Source organism: Nicotiana tomentosiformis, chromosome 10 (genome assembly GCF_000390325.3).
Source record: "Nicotiana tomentosiformis chromosome 10, ASM39032v3, whole genome shotgun sequence".
NCBI classification, from domain to species: domain Eukaryota; kingdom Viridiplantae; phylum Streptophyta; class Magnoliopsida; order Solanales; family Solanaceae; genus Nicotiana; species Nicotiana tomentosiformis.
Window position 1 is genome coordinate 2,508,679 of NC_090821.1, and position 24,346 is coordinate 2,533,024.

The following is a 24,346-nucleotide window of genomic DNA, read 5'->3' on the forward strand; positions in this document are numbered from 1 at the left end:
CAATTTTTCCAACTTAAAACATCAATTAAATGCTAAAAGTAACAATAGAATCGGGTAATTTGACAAAAATTGAGTTATCAATTCTTACCCCGATGTTTTCCTTGAAATCCCCCGAAAATCGCCTCTCCCCGAGCTCCAAATCGTCAAAAGTGGAAAATGAGATTCGTCTCATTTTCAGAACTTAAGTTCTGCTGCCCAGCAATTTACCCTATGCGATCACAGACAATGCTTCGTGACAGCAAAGCACAAAATTTTCTAGCACATTTTTACTCTATGCGATCGCTGCCATTCCCCCGCGATCGCGATGAACAAATGTCCAACAGCTATGTCCAACTCTTCCGGATAGCCTCTAGTATAATGGTCATATATTTTTGTACAAAACCACAAATGACAAATGGTTTAACTTTCTGAAAACTAGACACCAAGGGCTACAACTTTTATTTTTGGATCATCTCCAAATTTCTTATAGATTGTGAGATATAAGCTTCCAAAATCGAGTCAATATAACAGAGACTTTATTCTATGCGATCGCATGAAGGCTTCCGCGATCGCGATGCCCAACTCTATTTTTTCCTATTTTTCTCTTCGCTATTGCAGCCAGTTCCACGTTATCTCATTGTACACCCCTATAGCCAAAAACCAGCTACTAGAAATGGCCTAGAAATGGTTTGAAACCACCCCTAAAACTCACCCGAGCCTCTCGGGATCCCGTCCGAACATACCAACAACTCTCAAAACATATTACAGACCTACTCGAGGCCTCAAATCATATATAACAACATCGAAATTACAAAGTGCACCTCGAATCAAACTAATAAATTTTCCAAATTTTCCAAATTCTATATCTTGTGACGAAACGTGCCAAAACAATATGGAATGAACTCAAATTTTGCGTATAAGTCATAAATGACATAACGAAACTACTGAAATTTCCGGAATCATAATCCGGACTCGATATCATAAAAGTCAACTTCCAATCAAACTTCCCAACCTTCAATTTCTTACTTTCGTCATTTCAAGCTAAATTCAACTACGGACTTCAAAATAAATATCCAGACACACTCCTAAGTCCGATATCACCATACGGAGCTATTGGAATCATCAAAACTCCATTCCAGAGTCGTTTACACAAAAGGAGAACTCCGGTCAACCCTTTTCGTTTAAGCTTCCAACATGAAATGTATTCTTCCGAACTAATCCTGAAACACCTGAAACTTCAAAATCGACAATTCACACACGTCATAATACATCATATGAAGCTATTCAAGACTTCAAATAGATGAAAGGAGCGTAAATGTTCAAAACGATAGGCCGGGTCATTACATAGGCGATCCGGGTCCGGTGGCCCGAGTCCATGCAAAAGGCGTGGGCTATAGAATACAAAAATATGAGAATTGACTGGAATTCCAATTTATGGCCCTAACGCCCAAAAACAAGTAACGGTCATGGCAGGACGATGAATTTTGTTCCTCAGGACTTTTTTATGGGCCGACAAAATTCTAGGCGATCTGGATCCGGTGGCCCGAGCCCATGCAGTTGGCGTGGGTTATAGCAAACAAAAATCTGGGAAGCAGGCGTAATTCCAATTTTATGGCCCTAAAATGCAAAAAAAAAAAACAAACAAATGACGGTCACGGAGAGACGGTGACTATTGTTCCTTAGGTCATTTTTGATGGGCCGGTAAAATTTAGTCGATACGAGTCCGGTGGCCTAGGTCAATGCAGAAGGCGTGGGCTATAGCATACGAAAATCTACGAATCGGACGGAATTCCAGTTTTATGACCCTAAAACGCCAAAAAATGAGTAACGGTCATGCAAGGTGATGACTATTGTTCCTTAGGTCATTATTTATGGGCCAGCACAATTTCAGGCGATCCGGGTGTGGCGGCTCGAGTCCATGCAGAAGGCGTGCGCTATAGCATACAAAAATCTGAGAATTAGGTGGAATTCAAATTTATGGCCCTAAAACGCCCAAAAATGAGTTACGGTCATGGCGGGACGGTGACTATTATTTCTTAGGTCATTTTTTATGGTCTGCCAAAATTTTAGGCAATTTGGGCTCGGTGGGCCGGGCCCATGTAGAAGGCGTGGGCTATAACACATGAAAATATGAGAATTGGGTGAAATTCCAATTTATGGCCCTAAAACGCCCAAAATTTAGTAATGGTCATGGCAGGACGGTGAGTATTGTTCCTTAGTTCTTTTTTATGGGCTGAAAAATTTTTAGGCAATCCAGATCGGGTGTCCCGGGCACATGCAGAAGACGTGGGCTATAGCAATGAAAAATCTAGGAATCGGGCATAATTCCAGTTTTATGGCCCTAAAATGCCACAAAACATGTAACAGCCATGGCGAGGTGGTGACTATTGTTCTTTTGGTCGCTTTTGATGGGCCGGTAAAATTTTCATCGATACGGGTCCGGTGGCCCAATCCCATGCAGAAGGCGTGGGCTATAGCATACGAAAATCTGGGAATCAGGCGAAATTCCAATTTTATGGCCTTAAACTGCCAAAAAGTGAGTAACGGTCATGGTGAGGCAGTGACTATTGTTCCTTAGGTTATTTTTTATGGGCCGAAAAAATTTTAGGCGATTTGGGTTCCGTGACCCGGCCCATGTAGAAGGTGAGGGCACACGAAAATCTTAGAATCGGGTGAAATTCCAGTTTTATTACCCTAAAATACGAAAGAAATGAGTAAGGGCCCTTGAAAGGTGGTGACTATTGTCCTTATTTTATGTTTGATATCCCGACAAAATTTTAGGTGATCCGGGTTCCGTGGCTCGGGCCCATGTAGAAGGTGGGGGCTATAGCACACGAATATTTTGGAATCGGGCGGAATTCTAATTTTATGGCCCTAAAATACCAAAAATGAGTAACGGACATAGAGAGTCAGTGACTATTATTCCTTAGGTCATTTTTGATGGGTCGATAAAATTTTAGGCGAACCGGGTTAGGTGGGGCCCGGGCCCATGCAGAAGGTGTGGGCTATAGATCATGAAAATATGAGAATCAGGCTGAATTTCAGTTTTATGGTCCTAAAATGCCAAAAAATGAGTAATAGTCATGGAGAGACAGCGTCGATTGTTCCTAAGGTGTTTTTCGATGCGCCGGCAAAATTTTAGGCTATCCGGGTCCGGTGTCCATGGCCCATGCAGAAGGTGTAGGCTATAACACACGAACATTTTGGAATAAGACGAAATTACAGTTATATGGCCCTAAAACTCCAAAAAATTAGTAACGATCATGGCGAGGCGGTAAATATTGTTCCTCAGTTCATTTTTATAGGCCGATAAAATTTTAGGCGATCCGGGTCCGGTGACCCGGGACCATGCAGAAGGTGTGGGCACACGAATATTTGGGAATCATGCGAAATTCCAGTTTTATGGCCCTAAAATGCCATAAAAGAGTAACAACTATGGCGAAGCGGTGACTATTGTTACTTAGGTCATTTCTGATAGGACGACAAAATTTTTGGCGATTCGGGTCCAGTGGGCTGGGCCCATGTAGAAGGCGTAGGGTATAGCACATGGAAATCTGAGAATCGAGCAGAATTCCAATTTCACGGCCCTAAAATGCCAAAAAATGAGAAACATTCATTGCGAAACGGTAACTATTGTTCCGTTGGTCGTTTTGATTGGGCCGACAAAATTTTAGGCGATCCGAGTTCGGTGGTCCGAGTCCATGAAGAAGGCGAAGGCTATAGCATATGAAAATTTGGTAATCGGGCGGAATTCCAAATTTATGGCCCTAAAATGTTAAAAAACGAGAAACGGTCATAGTAAGGCTCTGACCATTGTTCCTTAAGCCTTTTGTGATGGACTGGCAAAATTATAAGTGTTCCTGGTCCGGTGGCCCTGGCCCATGTATAAGGCGTGGGCTATAGCACACGAATATCTGGGAATCGGGCGAAATTCAGATTTTACGGCCCTAAAATTCTAAAAAATAAGTAACGGTCATGACGAGGTGGTGACAATTGTTCCTTAGGTCATTTTTTATTGGTTGGTAAAATATTAGGCGAACCGAGTCTAGTGTCCCGGGCCCATGCAGAAAGCGTGGGCTATAGCACACGAAAATCAGAGAATCGGGAGGAATTTTAGTTTTATGGCCCTAAAAAGCTAAGAAACGAGTAACGGTCATGGTGAGGTAGTGAGTATTGATCCTTAAGTCATTTTTGATGGGTCGGCAAAATTATAGGCGATCTGGATCTGGTGGCCCAGCCCCATGCATAAGGCGTGGGTTATAACGCATGAAAATTTGGGAATCGAGCGAAATTCTAGTTCATGGCCCTTAAATGCTAAAAACGAGTAACGGTCATGGAAAAGCGGTGACTATTGTTCTTTAGGTCATTTTTAATGGGCCGGCAAAATTTTAGGCGACCCAGGCCCGGTGACCCGGGCCCATGCAGAATGCTTGGGCTATAACACACGAAAATATGGGAATCGAGTGAAATTTCAGTTTAATGGTCAAGAAGAGGCAGTGTCTATAGATGAGTAATGGTCAAGAAGAGGCAGTGACTATTGTTCCTTAGGTCATTTTTTGATTGACCGGAAAAATGTTAGGCGATTCGGGTCTGGTGGCCTATGCCTATGCAAAAGGCATGGGTTATGGCACATGATAATCTAGGAATCGGGCAGAATTCCAGTTTTATGGCCTCAAACGCCAAAAAATAAGTAACGGTCATGGTGAGGCAGTGACTATTATTCTTTAGGTCATTTTTGATGGGCCGGTGTCATTCGGGTGCGGTGGCCCGGGTCCATGCACAAGGCAGGGCTATAACACACAAAAATCTAGAAATCGGATGGAATTCAAGTTTTATGGCCCTAAAACGCCAAAAAACGAGTAACGGTCATTGCTAGGCAATGACTATTTTTCCTTAGGTCGTTGTTGATGGGCCGACAAAATTATATGTAATCCGGGTCTATTAGCCCCGGACCATGCAGAAGGTGTGGGTCACAACACACGAATATCTGAGAATTAGGCAGAATTCCAGTTGTATAGCCTTAAAACGTCAAAATAGAGTTACGGTCATGGCGAGGCGGTGACTATTGTTCCTTAGGTCGTTGTTGATGGGCGGAAATTGTTTTGGATGATTTGGGTCTAGTGGCCTGGGCCCATGTAGAAGGCATTGGCTATAGCACCAAAAATATGAGAAATGAGCGGAATTCTAATTTTATGGCCCTAAAATTCCAGAAAATGAGTAATGGTCATGGAGAAATGGTGGCTATTGTTCGTTAGGTTATTTTTGATGAGTCGGCAAAATTTTGGGTGATCACACTTAAATCTGGGAATCAGACAGAATTTCAGTTAGTTTTATGGCCCTAAAATACCAAAAAAGGAGTAACGATCATCGCGAGGCTGTGACTATTATTCCTTAGGTCACTTTTGATTGGCCGAAAACTTTTTAGGCGATTCGGGTCTGGTGGCCTAGGCTCATGCAAAAGACGTAGGCTACAACACACAAAAATGTGGGAATCAGATGGAATTCAAGTGTTATGGCCCTAAAATACCAAAAAATGAGTAACCGTCATGGCGAGGCAGTGACTATAATTTCTTAGGTCATTTTTTATGTGCCGGCAAAATTTTAGGTCATCTGGGTTCGGTGTCCCAGGCCCATGCATAAGGCGTAGGCTATACCACATGATAATCTAGAAATCGGGCGGAATTCTAGTTTTATGGCCCTAAAATGACAAAAGACGAGGAACGGTTATGCCGAGGCAGTGACTATTGTTCCCTACGTCGTTTTTGATGGGCCAACAAAATTTTAGGTGATCCGTGTCTAGTGGCCCCGGCTAATGCACAAGGTGTGGGCTATAGCACACGAAAATTTGAGAAACAGGGAGAATTCTAGTTTTATGGCTCTAAAACGCGAAAAATTGACTAATGATCATGGTGAGGCGATGAATGGTGAGGAGATCAATTTTTATTTTTATTTTTCTTTCCTTTTGTTTATTTTTTAATTTCGCGTTCCTTTTCTAATTTCATTTAAATTTTTTTGAATTTCCTTTTCTCCCCATATTATTATTTTATGTCTTCCGACAACTACTTCTTATATAACAAATATTATTTTCATGGAACCCTATCAAAAAATTCATTTAAGAAAATATTTGCAAGGACCTAGCTGAAAAAAATAAAAAAAAAAGACTTATTTATTATGGTATACTGATATAATATATTATATACTATAACCATAACTTTAGCTTTGCACAATAGCACATAGATGATTCAACAAATAGCAGTGAAAGCATACTATTCTGGTATATTGTATACTATTACAATATATTATTGTTGTATACTGCATATTTTTACTGTATACCATTACGGTATATTATACATTATAATAGTATACTATTGCAGTATAGCTATATACTCTTACAGTATATTGTATACCGTAGCGGTATACTGTTAGATAACTGTGTTCTTTTTCGATTATTACAGTATACTATTGTAATATATTATATACTATAATAATATACTGTTGCAATATAGCTATATACTCCTACATCATATTGTATACCCCTATTTATTGCTTTTTATATACTCCTACATCATACTATAATAGTATACTATTGGGAGAATTAGCCTCGAACCCCTATTTATTGCTTCCTCTATTTCATTCCGTGATTACATGACTTGCCGGGAGGTTTGATTTTTGGTTTCACAGTGAAATGGGACACATAGTCCCTAAAATAGAAATTTAAGTCGTAGGAATAGACCGTAGTTTGAATTGTGTGAAGACGACTCTGGAATGGATATTCAATGGTTCCAATATCTCCGTAGGGTAATTTTGGTCTCAGAAGCATGGCCGAATGTTGATTTGGAGGTCCGTAGGTCATTTCGGCATTAATTGGCGAAAGTTGAAAAATTGGATGATTTTTGAAAAGTTTGACCAGGAGTGGACTTTTTGATATTGGGGTCAGAATATGATTCTGAAAGTTGGAGTAGGTCCGTAATGTCAATTATGACTTGTGTGCAAAATTGGAGATCAATAAGACATGATTTGATAGGTTTCCGCATCGAATGTAGAAGTTAGAAGTTCTAAAGTTCATTAGGCTTGAATAGATGTGCAATTCATATTTTTAGTGTTGTTTGATGTGATTTGAAGGCTCGACTAAGTCCGTATCATGTTTTAGGACTTGTTGGTATATTTGGACGGGTTCCCGGAGGCCCCGGGTGTGATTCGGATTGAATCCGGAATAAATTTTGGACTTGTGAAAATGCTTAAGCTCCCAGTTCTGGTGTCATCGCACTTGCGGAGGGATTGGACGCAGGTGCGGACTCGCATGTACGATAAAGGGATCAAAGAAGTGGTTATGTCCAGTCCAGGCAGGACCTGCAGGTGCGGAACAGTTTTCGCAGAAGCGGCTTCGCTTCTGCGGTGGGGAGATGCGCATGAGCGACTCGATCGCAGGTGCGATATGTTTTGCTGCAGTAGCGCACGCGTAGGTGCGGACCTATTCTCGCAGAAGCAGACCCAGGGGACTTAAGTGAAGTCCGCACCTGTGATCGAAATTCTGCAGGTGCGGAGCCGTAGATGCGGCTGTGGGTTCGCAGGTGCGAATTCACTGGGCAGAAAAGGCCTTTCGAGGGCTTTATTTCATTCTCCACTTTTAGACCTAGAGAGCTCGGATTTGAGGCGAAAGTTTGAGGTATTTTCAGAGGAAACATTTGGAGTAAGGATTCTTGACTCGTTTTTGATTAATCTCCACTAATCTATCGTTAATTTCTTCATTTAGTTACGGATTTGGGTTGAGCAATTGGGGAAAAAGGTGGAAAGAATCCTTAGGCCGAATTTTGAGGTTTTGATCAAGGTTTTGGTATCGAATTTGAGTAATTTTGGTATGGGTAGACTCGTGGTTGAACAAGTGTTCGAATTTTGTAACTTTTACCCGATTTCGAGATGTGGGCTCGGGTCCACTTTTTGGGGCGATTTTCTAATTCCTTGTTAAATTCATAATTTTATTATTTAGATTAGTTTCTTATAGTTATATTTATAGTATGTAATTGCTTTTGGCTAGATTTGGGCCGTTCAGAGTCGGAAAGTCGAGGGAAAGGCATTTTTATCGATTGATTGAGCGAGATTTGAGGTAAGAGACTTGTCTAACGAGTGCGTACTCGGTTTAAATGTTAAAAATTTGGTTCTTGCTAAGTAGTTTCCTTTTCAATTCCTTAACTGCGTTACTCTAGCATGTGTAGTCATCATGTTTAGCCTAATGTTGCATGCCTACGTATCTTAACTCTTACTTGCAATTTGTGCAACATGCTTAGTTGAATTACCTGCTTCCTTGATTTTGTATTCAGTCTTTAACTATAGGATTCCTTGCTTTAGTTTCGTTGTTCCATTGGTTATGAGTTGTATATTTACTTTTGGGACTACGAGGTGGTACCTCGGTGCGCCCCTGTTGCATAGTTACTTTTGGGACTACGAGGCGGTACCTCGGGAGTGCCCCTGTTGTATATTTACTTTTGGGACTACGAGGTGGTACCTCTAGATCACCCCTGTTGTGTATTTAATTTGGGACTACGAGGAGGTACCTCGGGAGCGCCCCTGTTATTTACCTCTATTTTCTGCGTTGCCGTTGTTGTTGTTATTGTTGTTGTTGTTGTTGTTGTTTCTTGACTTGTAAGAATCATGTTTTTCCTCACGTGTTGTAGTTGTCTTCTTGAATCTCGTGTTGTTATCTTTCTGTAAATTCTCATTGTTCACTCCTCAGTCATTTCATTATATTATTATATCTTCTACCTTATTTCCTATTATTTCCAGTAGGGCCCTGACCTGACCTCGTCACAACTCTACTGAGGTTAGGCTTGACACTTACTGGGTACCGTTATGGTGTACTCATACTACACTTTTGTATATCTTTTTGTGCAGATCCAGGTATTGCTTACCAGACCAGGTATCACTGAGCTAGCCTATACGTGGAGACTTCAAGGTACATCTGCCAGTGTCCGCAGATCTCAGAGTCCCCCTATATCTTTATTATGTTGTTTTCCTCATTCGTCATTAGACTCTGATGTATAGAGATATTTAGTATTTTTCTCGTTGGCGCTTGTGACTTATTTCTATCGGGTTTTGGGAGTTGTACCTATTTTGAATCGCAGTTCTTATTTATTTCAGAGGTTGAGGTTGAGTTTCAGCTTTATATTCCGTTATTCAGCATAATTGTTAGGCTTACCTAGTTTTAGAGACTAGGTGTCATCACGACATCCTACGAAGGAAAATTGGGGTCATGACAAGTTGGTATCAGAGCTCTAGGTTCATAGGTGTTATGAGTCACAAGTAGGTTTAGTAGAGTCTCACGGATCGGTACATAGACGTCTGTACTTATCTTCAGGAAGCTATGGAACTGTTAGGAATAGCTTTGCTTCTTTGATTCCTTATCGTGTGAGATTTTGACTTCAGATTCTAAATTTCTATCTTTCTATTCTCTCACAGATTGTGAGGACACGTACAGTTGGATCAAATGACCAGACACCCGCGCCCCCTGCTAGAGCTGCGAGAGGCCGGGGCCGGGTAGAGGCCGAGGACGTCCACGTGGTGCAGCTAAAGCACCCGCACGAGCTACTACAAAGGAGCCACCAGTAGTTCCAATGGGAGGACAGGCACCTGAGATGCCTGTTACTGCACTAGCCCTCTAGGAGACTCTCGCCTAGTTTCTGAGCATGTTCAGCATGTTGGCTTAGGCAGGGTTGATACCACTTGCTCCTGCCATATCTCAGGTTGGGTGAGGAGCACAGACTCCCGCTGCCCGTACCCCAGAGCAGCGGATCCAGGTTGACCAGGTTCCTGAGGTCATAACGATACTGCCGGTAGCTCCAATTCAGCCTGAGGTTAGGGCAGCAGTTTCTGAGGGGGAGCAGCTCAGGCTCGAGAGGTACAAGAAGTACCACCCTCCTACTTTAAGTGGATTGGCGTCAAAGGATGCCCATAGTTTTCTTGAGGAGTGCAACCATATCCTCCGTACTATGGGTGTTGCGGAGTCTAGTGGGGTTTCTTTCACTATGTTTTAGCTTAGAGGAACAGCCTATCGGTGGTGGCTAGCATACGAGTTGGGTAGTCGGCCGAGACAGCTTTACTCACTTGGACTCCGTTCTCAAATATGTTCTTGAGGGAGTATGTCCCCTAGAGTCTCAGAGACACATGTCGCGCAGAGTTTGAGTAGTTGCGCCAGGGTTCTATGACAGTGTCAGAGTATGTGGTCCGATTCAGTGATTTGGCCAGGCAAGCACCGACTTTGGTTGATACTGTTGGGGAGCGGGTTAGTCATTTTATTGAGGGGCTCAACCCCAGTATCAAATTTAGCATAGCCCGAGAGTTGGAGATGGACATTGCATACCAACACGTAGTGGGGATTGTTAGGAGATTGGAGGCTATGTTGACTCGGGAGAGGGAGGAGAGAGAGGCCAAGAGGTCTCGAGAGTCTGGCACATATAGGGGTACTCGTTCCTTAGCTGCAGCTCATTAGGGTAGGGGCTATGTGGGTCGCCCTGTTCATTCAGCACTTCCAACCGCCAGCGATGCTCCGGCCACTCCTAGGCCCCAGGCTCCCTATTATGCACCGCCATTGTCTAGTGTACCTCCTGCATGGGGTTGTTTCAGCGGTCAGTCTAGCCGATCAGGCCCGATCCAGTCACAACAGTCACGTTCTCCGAGAGCTTGTTTTGAGTGTGGTGACACTCCTCATGTTGCTGAGGGATTGCTCCAAAATCAGGAGGGGTGCACCTTCACAGACCACTCGCGTGCTCCACCGGGCCCTCAATCTATGGTTACAGCACCAACTACCACTCCACCTGTAGCCAGCTCAAGGTGGAGGTCCGACAGGTAGAGGTCACCCTAGAAGGGGAGGCCAGGCCAGATATTATGCCCTTTTTGCTAGGACGGAGGCAGTTGCATCCAATTCTGTCATCAAATGTATTTTTCTGCTCTATCATAGAGATGCATCAAATTTATTTGATCCAGGCTCTACTTATTCCTATGTGTCATCTTATCTTGCTCCATATTTGGGGGTATCCCATGATTCTTTGAGTTCTCCTATCTATCTGTCTACACCCGTGGGTGATTCTATTATTGTTGACCGTGTGTATCGGTTATGTTTGGTTGTTCTTAGTGGTTTTGAGACTAAAGCTGATTTATTATTGCTCAATATGGTAGACTTCGATGTTATTTTAGGCATGGACCAGTTGTTGCCCTATCACACTTTCCTTGATTGTCACTCTAAGATGGTGACGTTGGCATGCCAGTTCTAATGCGGCTAGAGTAGAGAGGTACGTTAGATTATGTTCCAAACAGGGTTGTCTCATTTCTAAAGGCTCAGTGGATGGTTGAGAAGGGGTGTGATGCATATCTGGCATATGTGAGGGATGTTAGTGCTGCCACTCCTACCATCGAGTCAGTTTCGATAGTAGGGGATTATCCAGACATATTTTCGGCGGATCTTCCGGGCATGTCTCCCGACAGAGATATCGACTTTGGCATTGATTTGTTACCGGGCACTCAGCCCATTTCTATTCCACCCTATCATATGGCCCTAGCAGAGTTGAAAGATTTAAAGGAACAGTTGCAAGAGTTGCTCGATAAGGGCTTCATTCGGCCCAGTTTGTCTCCTTGGGGTGCTTATGTCTTGTTTGTAAAGAAGAAGGATGATTCTATGTGAATATGTATTGATTATCGCCAGTTGAACATAGTTACAGTGAAGAACAGGTATCCATTGCCACGTATTGATGACCTATTTGATTAGCTTCAGGGTGTTAGATTGTTCTCTAAGATCGACTTGCATTCAGGCTATCAACAATTAAAGATTCGGGAGCTAGATATCCCGAAGACTGCTTTCAAGACTCGGTATGGCCATTACGAGTTCCTTGTGATGTCTTTTGGGCTGACCAATACCCCAGCAACATTCATGAACTTGATGAACAGTGTATTTCGGCCCTATATTGACTTTTTTGTCATTGTGTATATTGACAACATTCTGGTGTACTCCCAGAGTCGGGAGGATCATGAGCAACACCTGAGGACTGTGCTTCAAACCTTGAGAGAAAAGAAGTTGCATGCAAAATTTTCGAAGTGTGAATTCTGGCTAGATTCAGTGGCATGTTTGGGTCATGTAGTATCGAGTGAGGGGATCAAGGTAGATCCGAAGAAGATTGAAGCAGTGCAGAGTTGGCCCAGACCTTCCTCAGCTATGGAGATCCGGAGGTTTCTTAGATTGGAGGGGTATTACCGTCGATTTATAGAGGGTTTCTCGTCTATTGCAGCACCATTGACTAGATTAACCCAGAAGGGTACTCCATTCAGGTGGACTGAGGAGTGTGAGGAGAGATTTCAAAAGTTCAAGACTGCTTTGACTACAGCCCCAATGTTGGTGTTGCCTACTGGTTTGGGGTCCTATACGGTGTATTATGATGCGTCATGCATTGGTCTCAGCGCGGTGTTGATGCAGGACTGTAGGGCGATTGCTGAAGGTGCATAAGAAGAACTATCATGTCCATGACCTCGAGTTAGCAGCTATTGTTCATGCCTTGAAGATCTGGCGGCACTATTTGTATGGTGTCCCTTGTGAGGTCTACACCGATCACCGGAGTCTACAACATCTGTTTAAACAGAAGGATCTTAACTTGCAACAACGGAGGTGGTTGGAGTTGCTTAAGGATTATGACATCACTATTCTCTATCCTCACAGGAAGGCCAATATGGTGGACGATGCCTTGAGTCGCAAGGCAGAGAGTTTGGGCAACTTAGCATATCTACTAGTAGTAGAGAGGCCTTTAGCCTTGGATGTTCAGGCCTTGGCCAACCAGTTTGTCAGATTGGATGTTTCCTAGTCGAGTAGAGAGCGCTAGTAGAGGTTTCTCATTCTTCTCTTTATGACGTATCAGAGAGCGCTAGTATGATGACCCATATCTGCCTGTCCTTAAGGACACGGTTTAGCATGGTGATGCCAAGGAAGTCACTATTGGATATGGCGGTGTATTACGGTTGCAGGGCAGGCTATGTGTGCCCAATGTAGATGGTTTGCGTGAGTTGATTCTCCAGGAGGCTCACAGTTTGCGATACTCCATTCATCCAGGTGCCACGAATATGTATCATAACTTGAGGCAACACTACTAGTGGAGGCGGATGAAGAAAGATATAGTGGAATATGTAGCTCGGTGCCTAAATTGTCAACAGGTGAAGTATGAGCATCAGCGACCAAGTGGATTACTTTAGAAGCTAGAGATTCCAGAGTGGAAATGGGAGCTGATCATTATGGACTCAGAGGAAGTTCAATGGGTTTGGGTTATTGTTGATAGATTGAACAAGTCAGCACATTTCATTCCCGTGGTTACTATTTACTCTTCGGAGCAGTTGGCTCAGGTTTACATTCGCGAGATTGTCAGGCTTCATGGCGTGCCTGTATCCATCATTTCTGACCGAGGTACGCAGTTTACATGTCGGTTTTAGAGAGCCGTACAACATGAGTTAGGTACTCAGGTGGAGTTGAGTATAACATTTCACCCTCAAAAGGACGGACAGTCCGAGCGCACTATTCAGATATTGGAGGATATGCTTCGTGTGTGTGTGATGGATTTTGGGGGTTCTTGGGATCAGTTCTTGCCACTTACGGAGTTTGCCTATAACAACAGTTATCAGTCGAGGATTTAGATGGCCCTGTAAGAAGCTTTATATGGTAGGCGGTGCCGATCTCCAGTGGGTAGGTTTGAGCCGGGCGAGGCTAGGCTATTGGGTACAGACTTGGTTCAGGATGCTTTGGAAAATGTTAAATTAATTCAGGATCGACTTCGTACAACCCAATCCAGAAAGAAGAGTTATGCAGATCGGAAGGCTCGTGATGTTGCATTCATGGCTGGGGAGCGGGTCTTGCTTCGGGTTTCGCCCATAAAGGGTGTTATAAGGTTCGGGATGAATGGAAAGTTGAGCCCTAGGTATATCGGGCCTTTTGAGATTCTTGATAGGGTTGGAGAGGTGGATTACAGACTTGCACTACCACCTAGTCTCTCTGCAGTTCATCCAGTGTTCCATGTTTCCATGCTCCGAAAGTATTACAATGATCTGTCTCATGTATTAGACTTCAGCTCAGTCTAGTTGGACAAGGATCTATCTTATGTTGAGGATCCGGTGGCCATTTTGGACAGGCAGGTTTGAAAGTTGAGGTGAAAGAACATCGCTTCAATGAATCGGAATCCGACTTGCAAAATTTTGCAAAATTTGAGGTCAATCGGACTTGATTTGATAGGTTTCTACATCGAATATAGAAATTAAAAGTTCTAAAGTTCATTAGCCTTGAATCGATGTGCAATTCGTGTTTTTAGCATTGTTTGATGTGATTTGAAGGATCGACAAAGTCCGTATGATGTTTTAGGACTTTTTGGTATATTCGGACGGGGTCCCGGAGGCCCCGGGTGTGATTCGGATTGAATCCAGAACAAATTTTGGACTTGTGAAAATGCTGAAGCTCCCAGTTCTGGTGTCATCACACCTACGGAGGGACTGGCAGCAGGTGTGGACTCGCATGTGCGAGAAAGGGATCAAAGAAGTGGTTATGGCCAGTCCAGGCAGGACTTGCAGGTGCGGAACAGTTTTCGCAGAAGCGACTTCGCTTCTACGGCGAGGAGATGTGCATGAGCGACTGGATCGCAGGTGCGACATGTTTTGCCGCAGGTGCGCCCTATTCCTGAAGAAGCAGACCCAGGGGACCTTAGTGAAGTCCGCACCTGCGATGGAAATTTTGCAGATGCGGTTGTGGGATCGCAGGTGCGAATTCTATGGGCAGAAAAGGTCTAATTTATAGGGTTTGATTTCATTCTCCACTTTTGGACCTAGAGAGCTCGGATTATGGCAAAAATTTGAGGGATTTTCAGAGGAAACATTTGGGTAAAGATTCTTGACTCGTTTTTGATTAATCTCCACTAATCTATCATTAATTTCTTCATTTAGTTAAGGAATTGGGTTCAGAAATTAGGGGAAAAGGTGGAAAATATTCTTAGGCCGAAGTTTGAGGTTTTGATCGAGGTTTTGGTATCGGATTTGAGTAATTTTGGTATGGGTGTACTCGTGGTTGAACGGGTGTTCGAATTTTGTAACTTTTACCCGATTCCGAGATGTGGGCCTAGGTTGACCTTTTGGGGCTATTTTCTAATTCCTTGTTAAAGTCATAATTTTATTATTTTGATTAGTTTCTTATAGTTATATTTATAGTATATAATTACTTTTGGCTAGATTTGGGCCGTTCGGAGTCGAAAAGTCGAGGGAAAATCATTCTTATTGTCACTACCCTATTTTCCATATAGGTCGTGATGGCGCCCAACGTTGCCGCTAGGCAAGCCAACGGTGAACTAGCCATGTACTTATTCTTTTTAACATTTTAGAAATGGCTGATATTTAATTATTAAATAAGTGAGAGGTGATAAATTGAATAAAAATAAAGTGTGAAAAATTATAAGGTCAAGTGTAGTGAAATAAATACCCAAAAATTATCAAATATCTACTAACATAATTCCAAGAACTCGTGTCACAATTGTATAAGTTACTAGTAGAATATAAAAAATACTAACTACTATCTGAAGTAGAGTAGACAGAAAATAAATACAAAAGAGAGACTTCGGGTGATGCATAACGGACTCAAAATCAACTCACCACTAAGTCTCGGGGTATCAGGGGCGCGCACCAGGATAAATACCAGATGCACCTGCCTCAGGTCATGCACGATTAGTGCAGAAGTATAGCGTGAGTACATAAACAACATGTACCCAGTAAGTATCCAGTCTAAACACGAAGAAGTAGTGACGAGGGGTCGGCATCGCTACTTACTATGGGCCAATAATAAAATACATGAATTATAAACAGGTATGAAATATGTAAATAATAATAATATTAATAATAATAATAATAATAATAATAATAATAATAATAATAATAATAATAATAATAATAACAATAATAATAATAACACAACAACAAACATTAAATAAATGGTTCCTTAACTGATGATAAAATCCCAATTATTCCTCTAGTCAACACCTACTAATCCCAATTCAATCTATGTCGTTAAATGAATTATATCCTCATAAGCCATGAAATATTATTAAGTGTACTCAGGTTCCGAGTAATTATCACGCACGATTTATGCTGAGGTCGTACGGCCCGATCCAAAAATATACTGTGTGCACTGCCGAGGGTCGAACGACACGAACAATAGATGCATCTATTAACCTGCTGAGGTGAACGAGTCACTCCCATGCATCTACTAGCATAATTCCAAGACCCTGTGTTACAAGTGTATGAGCTACTAGTATAATATACAAAATAATAACTACTGTCTGAAGTAGAGTAGACAGAAAATAAATACAAAAGAGAGACTTCGGGTGCTGCGGAACGGACTCAGAAACAACTCACTATTATGTCTTGGGGTGTCAGGGCGCGCGCCGGGATAAATACCAGATGGACCTACCTCAGGTCCTGCACGGTTAGTGCAGAAGTATAGCGTGAGTACATAAACAACATGTACCTAGTAAGTATCCAGTCTAACCTCGAAGAAGTAGTGACGAGGGAGCGACATCGACACTTACTATGGGCCAACAATAAAATACAAGAATTATAAACAGGTATGGAATATGGAAATAATAATAATAATAATAATAATAATAATAATAATAATAATAATAATAATAATAATAATAATAACATAACAACAAACAGTAAATAAATGGTTCCTTAACTGATGATAAAATCCAAATTATTCCTCTGGTCAACACCTACTAATCCCAATTCCATCTCTGTCGTTAAATGAATTATATCCTCACAAGACATGAAATAATATTAAGTGTACTCGGGTTCCGAGTAATTATCACGCACAATTTATGCCGAGGTCGTACGACCTGATCCAAAAATATACTGTGTGCACTGCCGAGGGTCAAACGACACGAACCATAGATGCATCTATTAACCTGCCGAGGCGAACGACCCGCTCCCATGAGAGTAGAGAAATTTACCTTGCTCGCGAAAGTAGTTGCGACGCGAGTGGACATGTATTTCTTAGAGTTATTATATATATTCCTCAATTCTTCCCAAAAATAAGAAATCTAAATTGGAGAGTTTCAACCTTACAATCCCTAATCTCAGCTTTATTTTAGATAATTAATATGTATAATAAACATAACAGTACAGTCAAGGCACGATGTAAATCAAAGGCTACCCAGACATCTCATGAAATATAGCTACGCACGAACTTTCATTACCTAGTGCGTACGTAGCTCCCCACACAAGTAATTCACATCAAACAAGTACACCTAAGGGGATGAGTTCCCTCTTACAAGGTTAGGCAAGAGACTTACATCATTCTCAAGCTCACTTTTGATCCACAAATGTGCTCCTCAACTCGGTGCCAAACAACCCGAAACTAATCAAATATTATATATATTAATCAATATGTGTTCAAAAGTTCATAATTTAACTATTAGAGTAATTACCCAACCCCAATTGGAAGATTCCTAAATTTCATCACCGGGCCCACATGCCTGGATTTTGGAAATTTCCAAACATAATTGTTACCCATAACATCATGAACTCAAATATATAATTTTCACCCAATTCCGTAATCATTTTCGTGGTTAAATCCCATTATTATCAAAACCTAGGTGTTTCAACTAAACCCACAATTTTCACAATTTTACATGTTAAAATCTACCTGTAATCTATGTATTTAACTTACATGGGATAGAAATTACTTACCTTCAATATCTAGGTGAAAACCCCTCTCTAAGAAGCTCCAAAATCGACCAAGAAGTGAAAGAAATGAGTCACAAATGGCCTAAGTCCCGACATTAAAAGCCCTCACTGCCTCCAGCATTTATGCTCTGCGGCACATCGTCCGCTTTTGTGGCTACGCATCTGCGGAAAGAGCATCACAAATGCAGCTCTTCCCCAGTTGGCCTACTTCCGCATCTGCGGAAAATGGTGCGCTTCTGCGAGACCGCGTCTGCGGCCCACGTGCCGCATCTGCAGCCCTTGCCGCTTCTGCGGTTGTCTTTATCGCACCTGCGCTTTCGCAAGTGCGGCCCATGATCCACATCTGCGATTCCTGGGCAGCCCACGCTAGGTTGCTTCTGCGGCTGTTGGCTTGCTTCTGCGAGCTCACACCTGTGGCTGGTCCTCCGCAGGTGCGATTGCACCAAAAGCTCTGATGCTTCAGCACTTTTCTCCAAGTCCAAACGACTTCCGCGCATTGTCCGAATTGCATCCGAGGCCCCCGAGACCTCGTCCAAACATACCAACAAGCTTGTAATCATGAGACGGACTTGCTAAAACCTTTGGATGGTGGAAAACATTGCCAAAACTAAGAATCACACCCCAAACCAAATTGGATCAACTTATGTATTTCAAGTTCTTCCAACTTGCTACGAACGCGCCGAATCATACCTAAACTACTCGGAATGGTACCACATTATGCGTGCAAGTCTTAAATCACCATATGGAACTATTTCCAGGCTCGAAATCCCAAATGTACCTCGATAACACCAAAACCAACTCCAACCCAAATTTAAAGAACTTTAAAACCTTCAATGTGCCAACTTTTAACTTTATGCCCCGAAACGCTCTCGGGTCATCCAAAACCTGATCCGATCATATGCCCAAGTACAAAATCATCATACAAACCTATTGAAACCGTCAAATCCCGGTTCTGAGGTTGTTTACTATAAATGTTGACCCAAGTCAAACTTAACCTTTTAAAGTCAACATTAAGGAACTAAGTATTCCGATTTCAACCCGAACCTTTCCAAACCCAAACTAACCATCCCCGCGAGTTATAAAATAGTAAAAGCATGTTTGGGGAGTCTTATTTAGGGGAACGAGGATCTAGAAAGCAAAACGACTGGTCGGGTCATTATATTCTCCACCTCTTAAATAAACGTTCATCCTCGAACGGGTCTAGAATCGTACCTGGAGTGCCGAATAAGTGTGGATATCTCCTCCGTATGTCCTCCTCGGTCTCCCAAGTCACCTCCTGGACTGGTTGACCCCTCCACTAAACCTTTACCGCAGAAATCTTCTTGGACCTCAACTGGCGAACCTACCTTTCAACAATGGCAATTTGCTCCTCCTCATAACCTAGGCTCTCATCTAGCTGAACTGTGTTGTAGTCTAACACATACGACCTATCGACATGATACCTCCGGAGCATAGACACGTGTAAAACTGGATATACTTTCAATAAACTGGGAGGCAAAGGCAAGCTTATAAGCAACCTCCCGAACTCGTCTCAACACCTCAAATGGTCCTATAAACCTTGGGCTCAAAATTCTATTCATCGGCGAAACCTTCAAGAGAACCTTCTCGCCGACCATGAATGATAAATCACACGCCTTCTGATCTGCGTAACTCTTCTGTCTGGACTGTGTTGTGTGAAGTCGCTCCTGAATCAACTTTACCTTTTCCAGGGCATCCTTTACCAAATCAGTACCATATAACTTAGACTCGCCGGGCTCAAACCATCCGATGAGCGAACGACATCACCGACCATATAAATCCTCAAATGGAGCCATCTCGATGTTGGACTGATAATTGTTGTTGTAAGCAAACTCGGCCAAAGGCAAGAATCGATCCCACTTCCCTCCGAAGTCAATCACACATGATCTGAGCATATCCTTCAAGATCTGGACCGTCCGCTCTGACTGCCCATCGGTCTGTAGATGAAAGGTTGTGCTGAGCTCTACCTGTTCCCCAACTCACTCTGTATTGCCCGCCAGAAATGAGAAGGAAACTAAGGGCCTCTATCTGATATAATGGAGATAAGCTCACCATGCAACCGAACAATCTCCTGAATGTAATTCTGGGCTAATCTCTCTAAAGAGTACGTGGTCACCACCGGAATGAAGTGTATTGACTTAGTCAACCTGTCGACAATGACCCAAACTGCATCAAACATCCGCAAGGTCCGCGGCAATCCAACTACGAAATCCATTGTAATGCGTTTCCATTTCCACTAAGGTATAACCATCTGCTGGAGTAGGCCACTTGGCATCTGATGCTCCTACTTAACCTGCTGGAAATTAAGGCACCTCGCTACATACTCAACTATGTCCTTCTTCATACGCCGCCACCAATAATGCTACCTCAGGTCGCGATACATCTTCGTAGAACATGGATGAATAGAATACCGAGAATTGTGTGCCTCCTCTAGAATCTTTTCCCTCAATCCATCAATATTAGGGACACACAGACGAACCTGGAGTCTCATAACACCATCTTCACCGACAGTAACCTCCTTGGCACCACCCTGTAGTACCGTCTCTTTGAGAACTAATAAGTGCAGATCATCAAACTGACGAGCCTTGATATGCTCGAATAGTGAAGATTGGGTGACGATGCATGCAACAACTCAACTAGGCTCTGAAATATTCAACCTCACAAGTCTGTTAGCCAATGACTGAATTTCCAAAGCTAGTGGCCTCTCCTCTACTGAAATTAATGCCAAACTATCCATACTCTCCGCCTTTCTATCCAAGGCATCCGCAACTACATTCGCCTTGCCCAGATGATAAATGATGGTAATATCATAATCATTTAGTAACTCAAGCCACCTGCACTGCCTCAAATTGAGATCCCTCAGCTTGAACAAATGCTACAAGCTACGATGATCAGTGTAAACCTCACAGGACACCCCATAAAGATAATGCCTCCAGATCTTAAGAGCATGAACAATCACGGCCAACTCAAAATCATGTATGGGGTAATTCTTCTCGTGTGGCTTCAGCTGCGTGAAGCATATGCAATAACTCGCCACTTCTGCATCAATACACAACCCAAACCAACACGTGAAGCATCGCAATACACAATATGCATCCTTGAACCCGAAGGCAACACCAACACTAGTGCTGAAGTCAATGCGGTCTTGATCTTCTGAAAGCTCACCTCACAATCATCGAACCATCGGAACGGAGCACCCTTCTAAGTTAATCTAGTCAAAGGCTCTGCAAAAGATGAGAAGCCCTCCACAAACCGGCGATACTAACCCCAAGAAGCTCCTAATCTCAGTCGTTGTGGTAGGGCGAGGCCAACTCTGAACTGCCTCTATCTTCTTGGGATCTACCTTAATACCCTCGCCTGATACAACATGCCCCAAGAATGCTACAAAATCTAACCAAAACTCACACTTGGAGAACTTAGCATATAGCTTCTGTTCCCGCAAGGTCTAAAGCACCACTCTCAAATGCTACTCGTGCTCCTCCATGCTACGCGAGTAGAACAAAATATCATCAATGAAGACAATGAAAAACAAATCAATATACGGCCTAAACACCCGATTTATCAAATTCATAAATGTCGTCGGGGTATTAGTCAAACCGAAAGATATCACTAGAAACTCATAATGGACATACCTAGTCCAGAAAGCGGTCTTCGGGACATCCGAATCTCGAATCTTCAACTTATGGTACCCCGATCTCAAGTCGATCTTAGAGAACACCCTGGCACCCTGCAACTGGTCAAACAAATCATCAATACGGGGCAACGGGTACTTGTTCTTAATGATAACTTTGTTCAACTGGCGGTAATCAATGCACATTTGCATAGTCCCATCTTTCTTCTTCATAAATAACACCGGTGCACCCCAAGGCGGTACACTCGGTCTGACGAACCCCTTTGCTAGCAACTCCTCAAGTTGTTCCTTCAACTCTTTTAGAGCCATGCGGTACGGTGGAATAAAGATAGGCTGGGTACCGGGAGCCAAATCAATACAAAAATCAATATCACGATCAGGTGGCATGCCTGAAAGATCAGAAGGATAAACATCAGAGAACTCCCAGACCATAGGCACTGAATCAATCGCCGGAGCCTCTGTGGTAGTATCCCAAACATAGGCTAGATAAGCCAAACAACCCTTCTCAACCATGTGTCGAGCCTTCAAAAAAGAGATAACCAGACTGGATGCACTGACAAACGAACCTTTCCACTCCAATCTAGGCAACTCTAGCATCGCCAAGGTGACAATCTTGTCACGATAATCAAGGATGGAGTGATACGGAGATAACCAATCCATGCCGCCCAGGATGATCTCAAAGTCGGTCATATCGAGCAATAAAAGGTCCACTCTAGTCTCATAACCATAGAAGGTAACAATGCAGGACCGATATATCTGATCCACAATAACAGAATCGCCCATCGGTGTGGACACATAAATAAGAGTACCCAAGGACTCACGAGGAACACCCAAGAAATGAGCAAACTGAGATGAAACATATAAATATGTAGACCCTGGATCAAATAGTACCAAATCATCCCTACTGCAGACGGACATAATACATGTGATCACGATATCTGAGGCCACTGCATCTAGTCTGGACGAAAAAGCATAGAATCTAGCTAGAGCGCCACCTGACTGGCCTCCACCTGTCTGACCTCCACCTCTAGGATATCCCCTACCCATCTACCCTCCGCCTCTGGGCTGTTGGACGGCTGGTGCGATAGCTGGTGCTATAATCATAGGCTGATGTCCCTGTTATTCTGCCTTGCCCTGAAGTTTGGGATAAAACCTCTTAATGTGGCTAGGATCCCCGCACTCGTAACAACCCCTTAGAATGATGGACTGGTGACCTGAAGTCTGATCCTGATGGCCTGAATAGCCATTGGAGGAACCCTGAATAGCTGGTGGGCGATAAGAACTCTCTGGCATGGCGCTGAAATAGGGCTGCACTGGAGCACCCCGAGGAGGCGGCGGTGCTGGATACGTGGGCCTACTAGACTGACCCCTCACGAACTGATCCCTACCCCCAACTGGGGCACCACTTAACTCTCCAAAATACCGAAACCGCTTATCCCTCGTCGCCTGCTGTTGGCTCCGCTGACGGACACCCTCGATCCTCTGAGCTATCTCCATAACTAACTAGTATGAAGTCCTCATCTCAACCTCTCGGGCCATAGTGGCTTGGAAACCAGAGTGCAAACCGGCAACAAACCTCCACACTCTCTCTACATCGGTAAGATGTATTATATGTGCATGGCGAGACAACTTTGAGAATCTCGCCTCATAGTCGGTCACCGACATCTGACCCTGCTGGAGCTTCTCGAATTGAAACCGCAACTCTTCCCTCCGAGAGGGTGGAATATATCTGTCCAAGAAGAGACATGTGAACTGGTCCCAAGTCATGGGAGGAGAACTTGCTGGTCTTCCGAGAAGATAGGACTGCCACCATCTACGGGCCCTGCTCTCCAGCTCAAAGGTGGTAAAGGCCACCCCGTAGGACTCCAATATCCTCATGTTGTGCAGTCTATCCCTGCACTGATCAATAAAGTCTTGGGGTCCTCATGCCGCTCATCTCCAAACACAGGAGGATGTAGCCTAGTCCATCTGTCCAATTGCTTCTGCGGATCAGCGGCCGCATTTGATCTGGGCTCAGGTATAGCTGCTGCAACTGGCTGAGCTCCACCCATGGGTAGTGCGCCTGGGGTCTGATACATGGTAGCTGCATGCCCTGGAGCCTGAGAGGTAGGGGTCTGTGCCCCCTCCCTCTTGAGATATAGCTGGGTCTACTAGAAATAAACCAGCTTGAGTCATAGAATCCATGAACTGCATCATACGACCCATGACCTCCTGGAATCCCGGTGCGGACATGAAATACACCGGGGTTGGATCTGCTGCAGGCACCTCGCCCTGATCCTCAATAATAGGATCCTCTACTAGATCCATTAGTGGCACAATTGGGGCAACTGTGGGACGTCCTCGTCCTCTACCACGGGCTAGAGCCCTTCCTCGGCCTCTGCCTCGGCCTCTAGCAGCTGGGGGAGCAGCTCCTCCATGATCGGGTACCTCTGTTGCATGCATTCTCAACATTTGTGAGAGAATAAGAAAACGATACTTAGCGAAACATCAATTGCACGATAGGAGATGAAGAAAGAGTGGTTTTCTAACACCCTATAGCCTCTCGAAGATAAGTACGAACGTCTCCGCACCAATCCGCAAGACTCTATTAGGCCTGCTCATAACTTGTGAGACCTACGTGAACCTAGTACTCTGATACCATGTTGTCACGACCTTATTTAACTTATAGGTCGTGATGGCGCCCAACGTCGCCACCAGGCAAGCCAACGGTAAACTAGCCATGTACTTATTCTTTTTAACATTTTAGAACTGGTTAATGTTTAATTATTAAATAAGTGAGAGGTGAGAAATTGAATAAAAATAAAGTGTGAGCAATTATAAGGTCAAGTGTAGTGAAATAAATACCCAAATATTATCAAATGTCTACTAGCATAATTCCAAGAACTCATGTCACAATTGTATGAGTTACTAGTAGAATATAAAAAATACTAACTACTGTCTAAAGTAGAGTAGACAGAAAATAAATATAAAAGAGAG

The 24,346-nt window shown here is 43.3% G+C and overlaps 1 protein-coding gene across 1 annotated transcript; it reads right to left on the bottom strand.

Annotated features, from left to right (window-relative positions):
• Positions 1–20,950: 20,950 nt before the first annotated feature.
• On the bottom strand, positions 20,951–22,153 carry LOC138899654 (uncharacterized). Its single transcript, XM_070186333.1, has 2 exons — positions 21,712–22,153; positions 20,951–21,096 (listed from the first exon to the last, which is right to left on the bottom strand). The coding sequence occupies exons 1-2, from the start codon at positions 22,151–22,153 to the stop codon at positions 20,951–20,953; spliced, it is 588 nt and encodes a 195-aa protein (XP_070042434.1).
• Between the last annotated feature and the right edge of the window lie 2,193 nt (positions 22,154–24,346).

What these genes read in the sequence shown, in the direction of transcription:
- LOC138899654 (XM_070186333.1), bottom strand. Translation starts at nt 22,153, where the DNA reads ATGGGCGATTCTGTTATTGTGGATCAGATATATCGGTCCTGCATTGTT. An exon ending in TTGTATTGATTTGGCTCCCG is followed by an intron (nt 21,097 to 21,711) that starts GTACCCAGCCTA and finishes ATGTTGTATCAG; the next exon opens with GCGAGGGTATTAAGGTAGAT.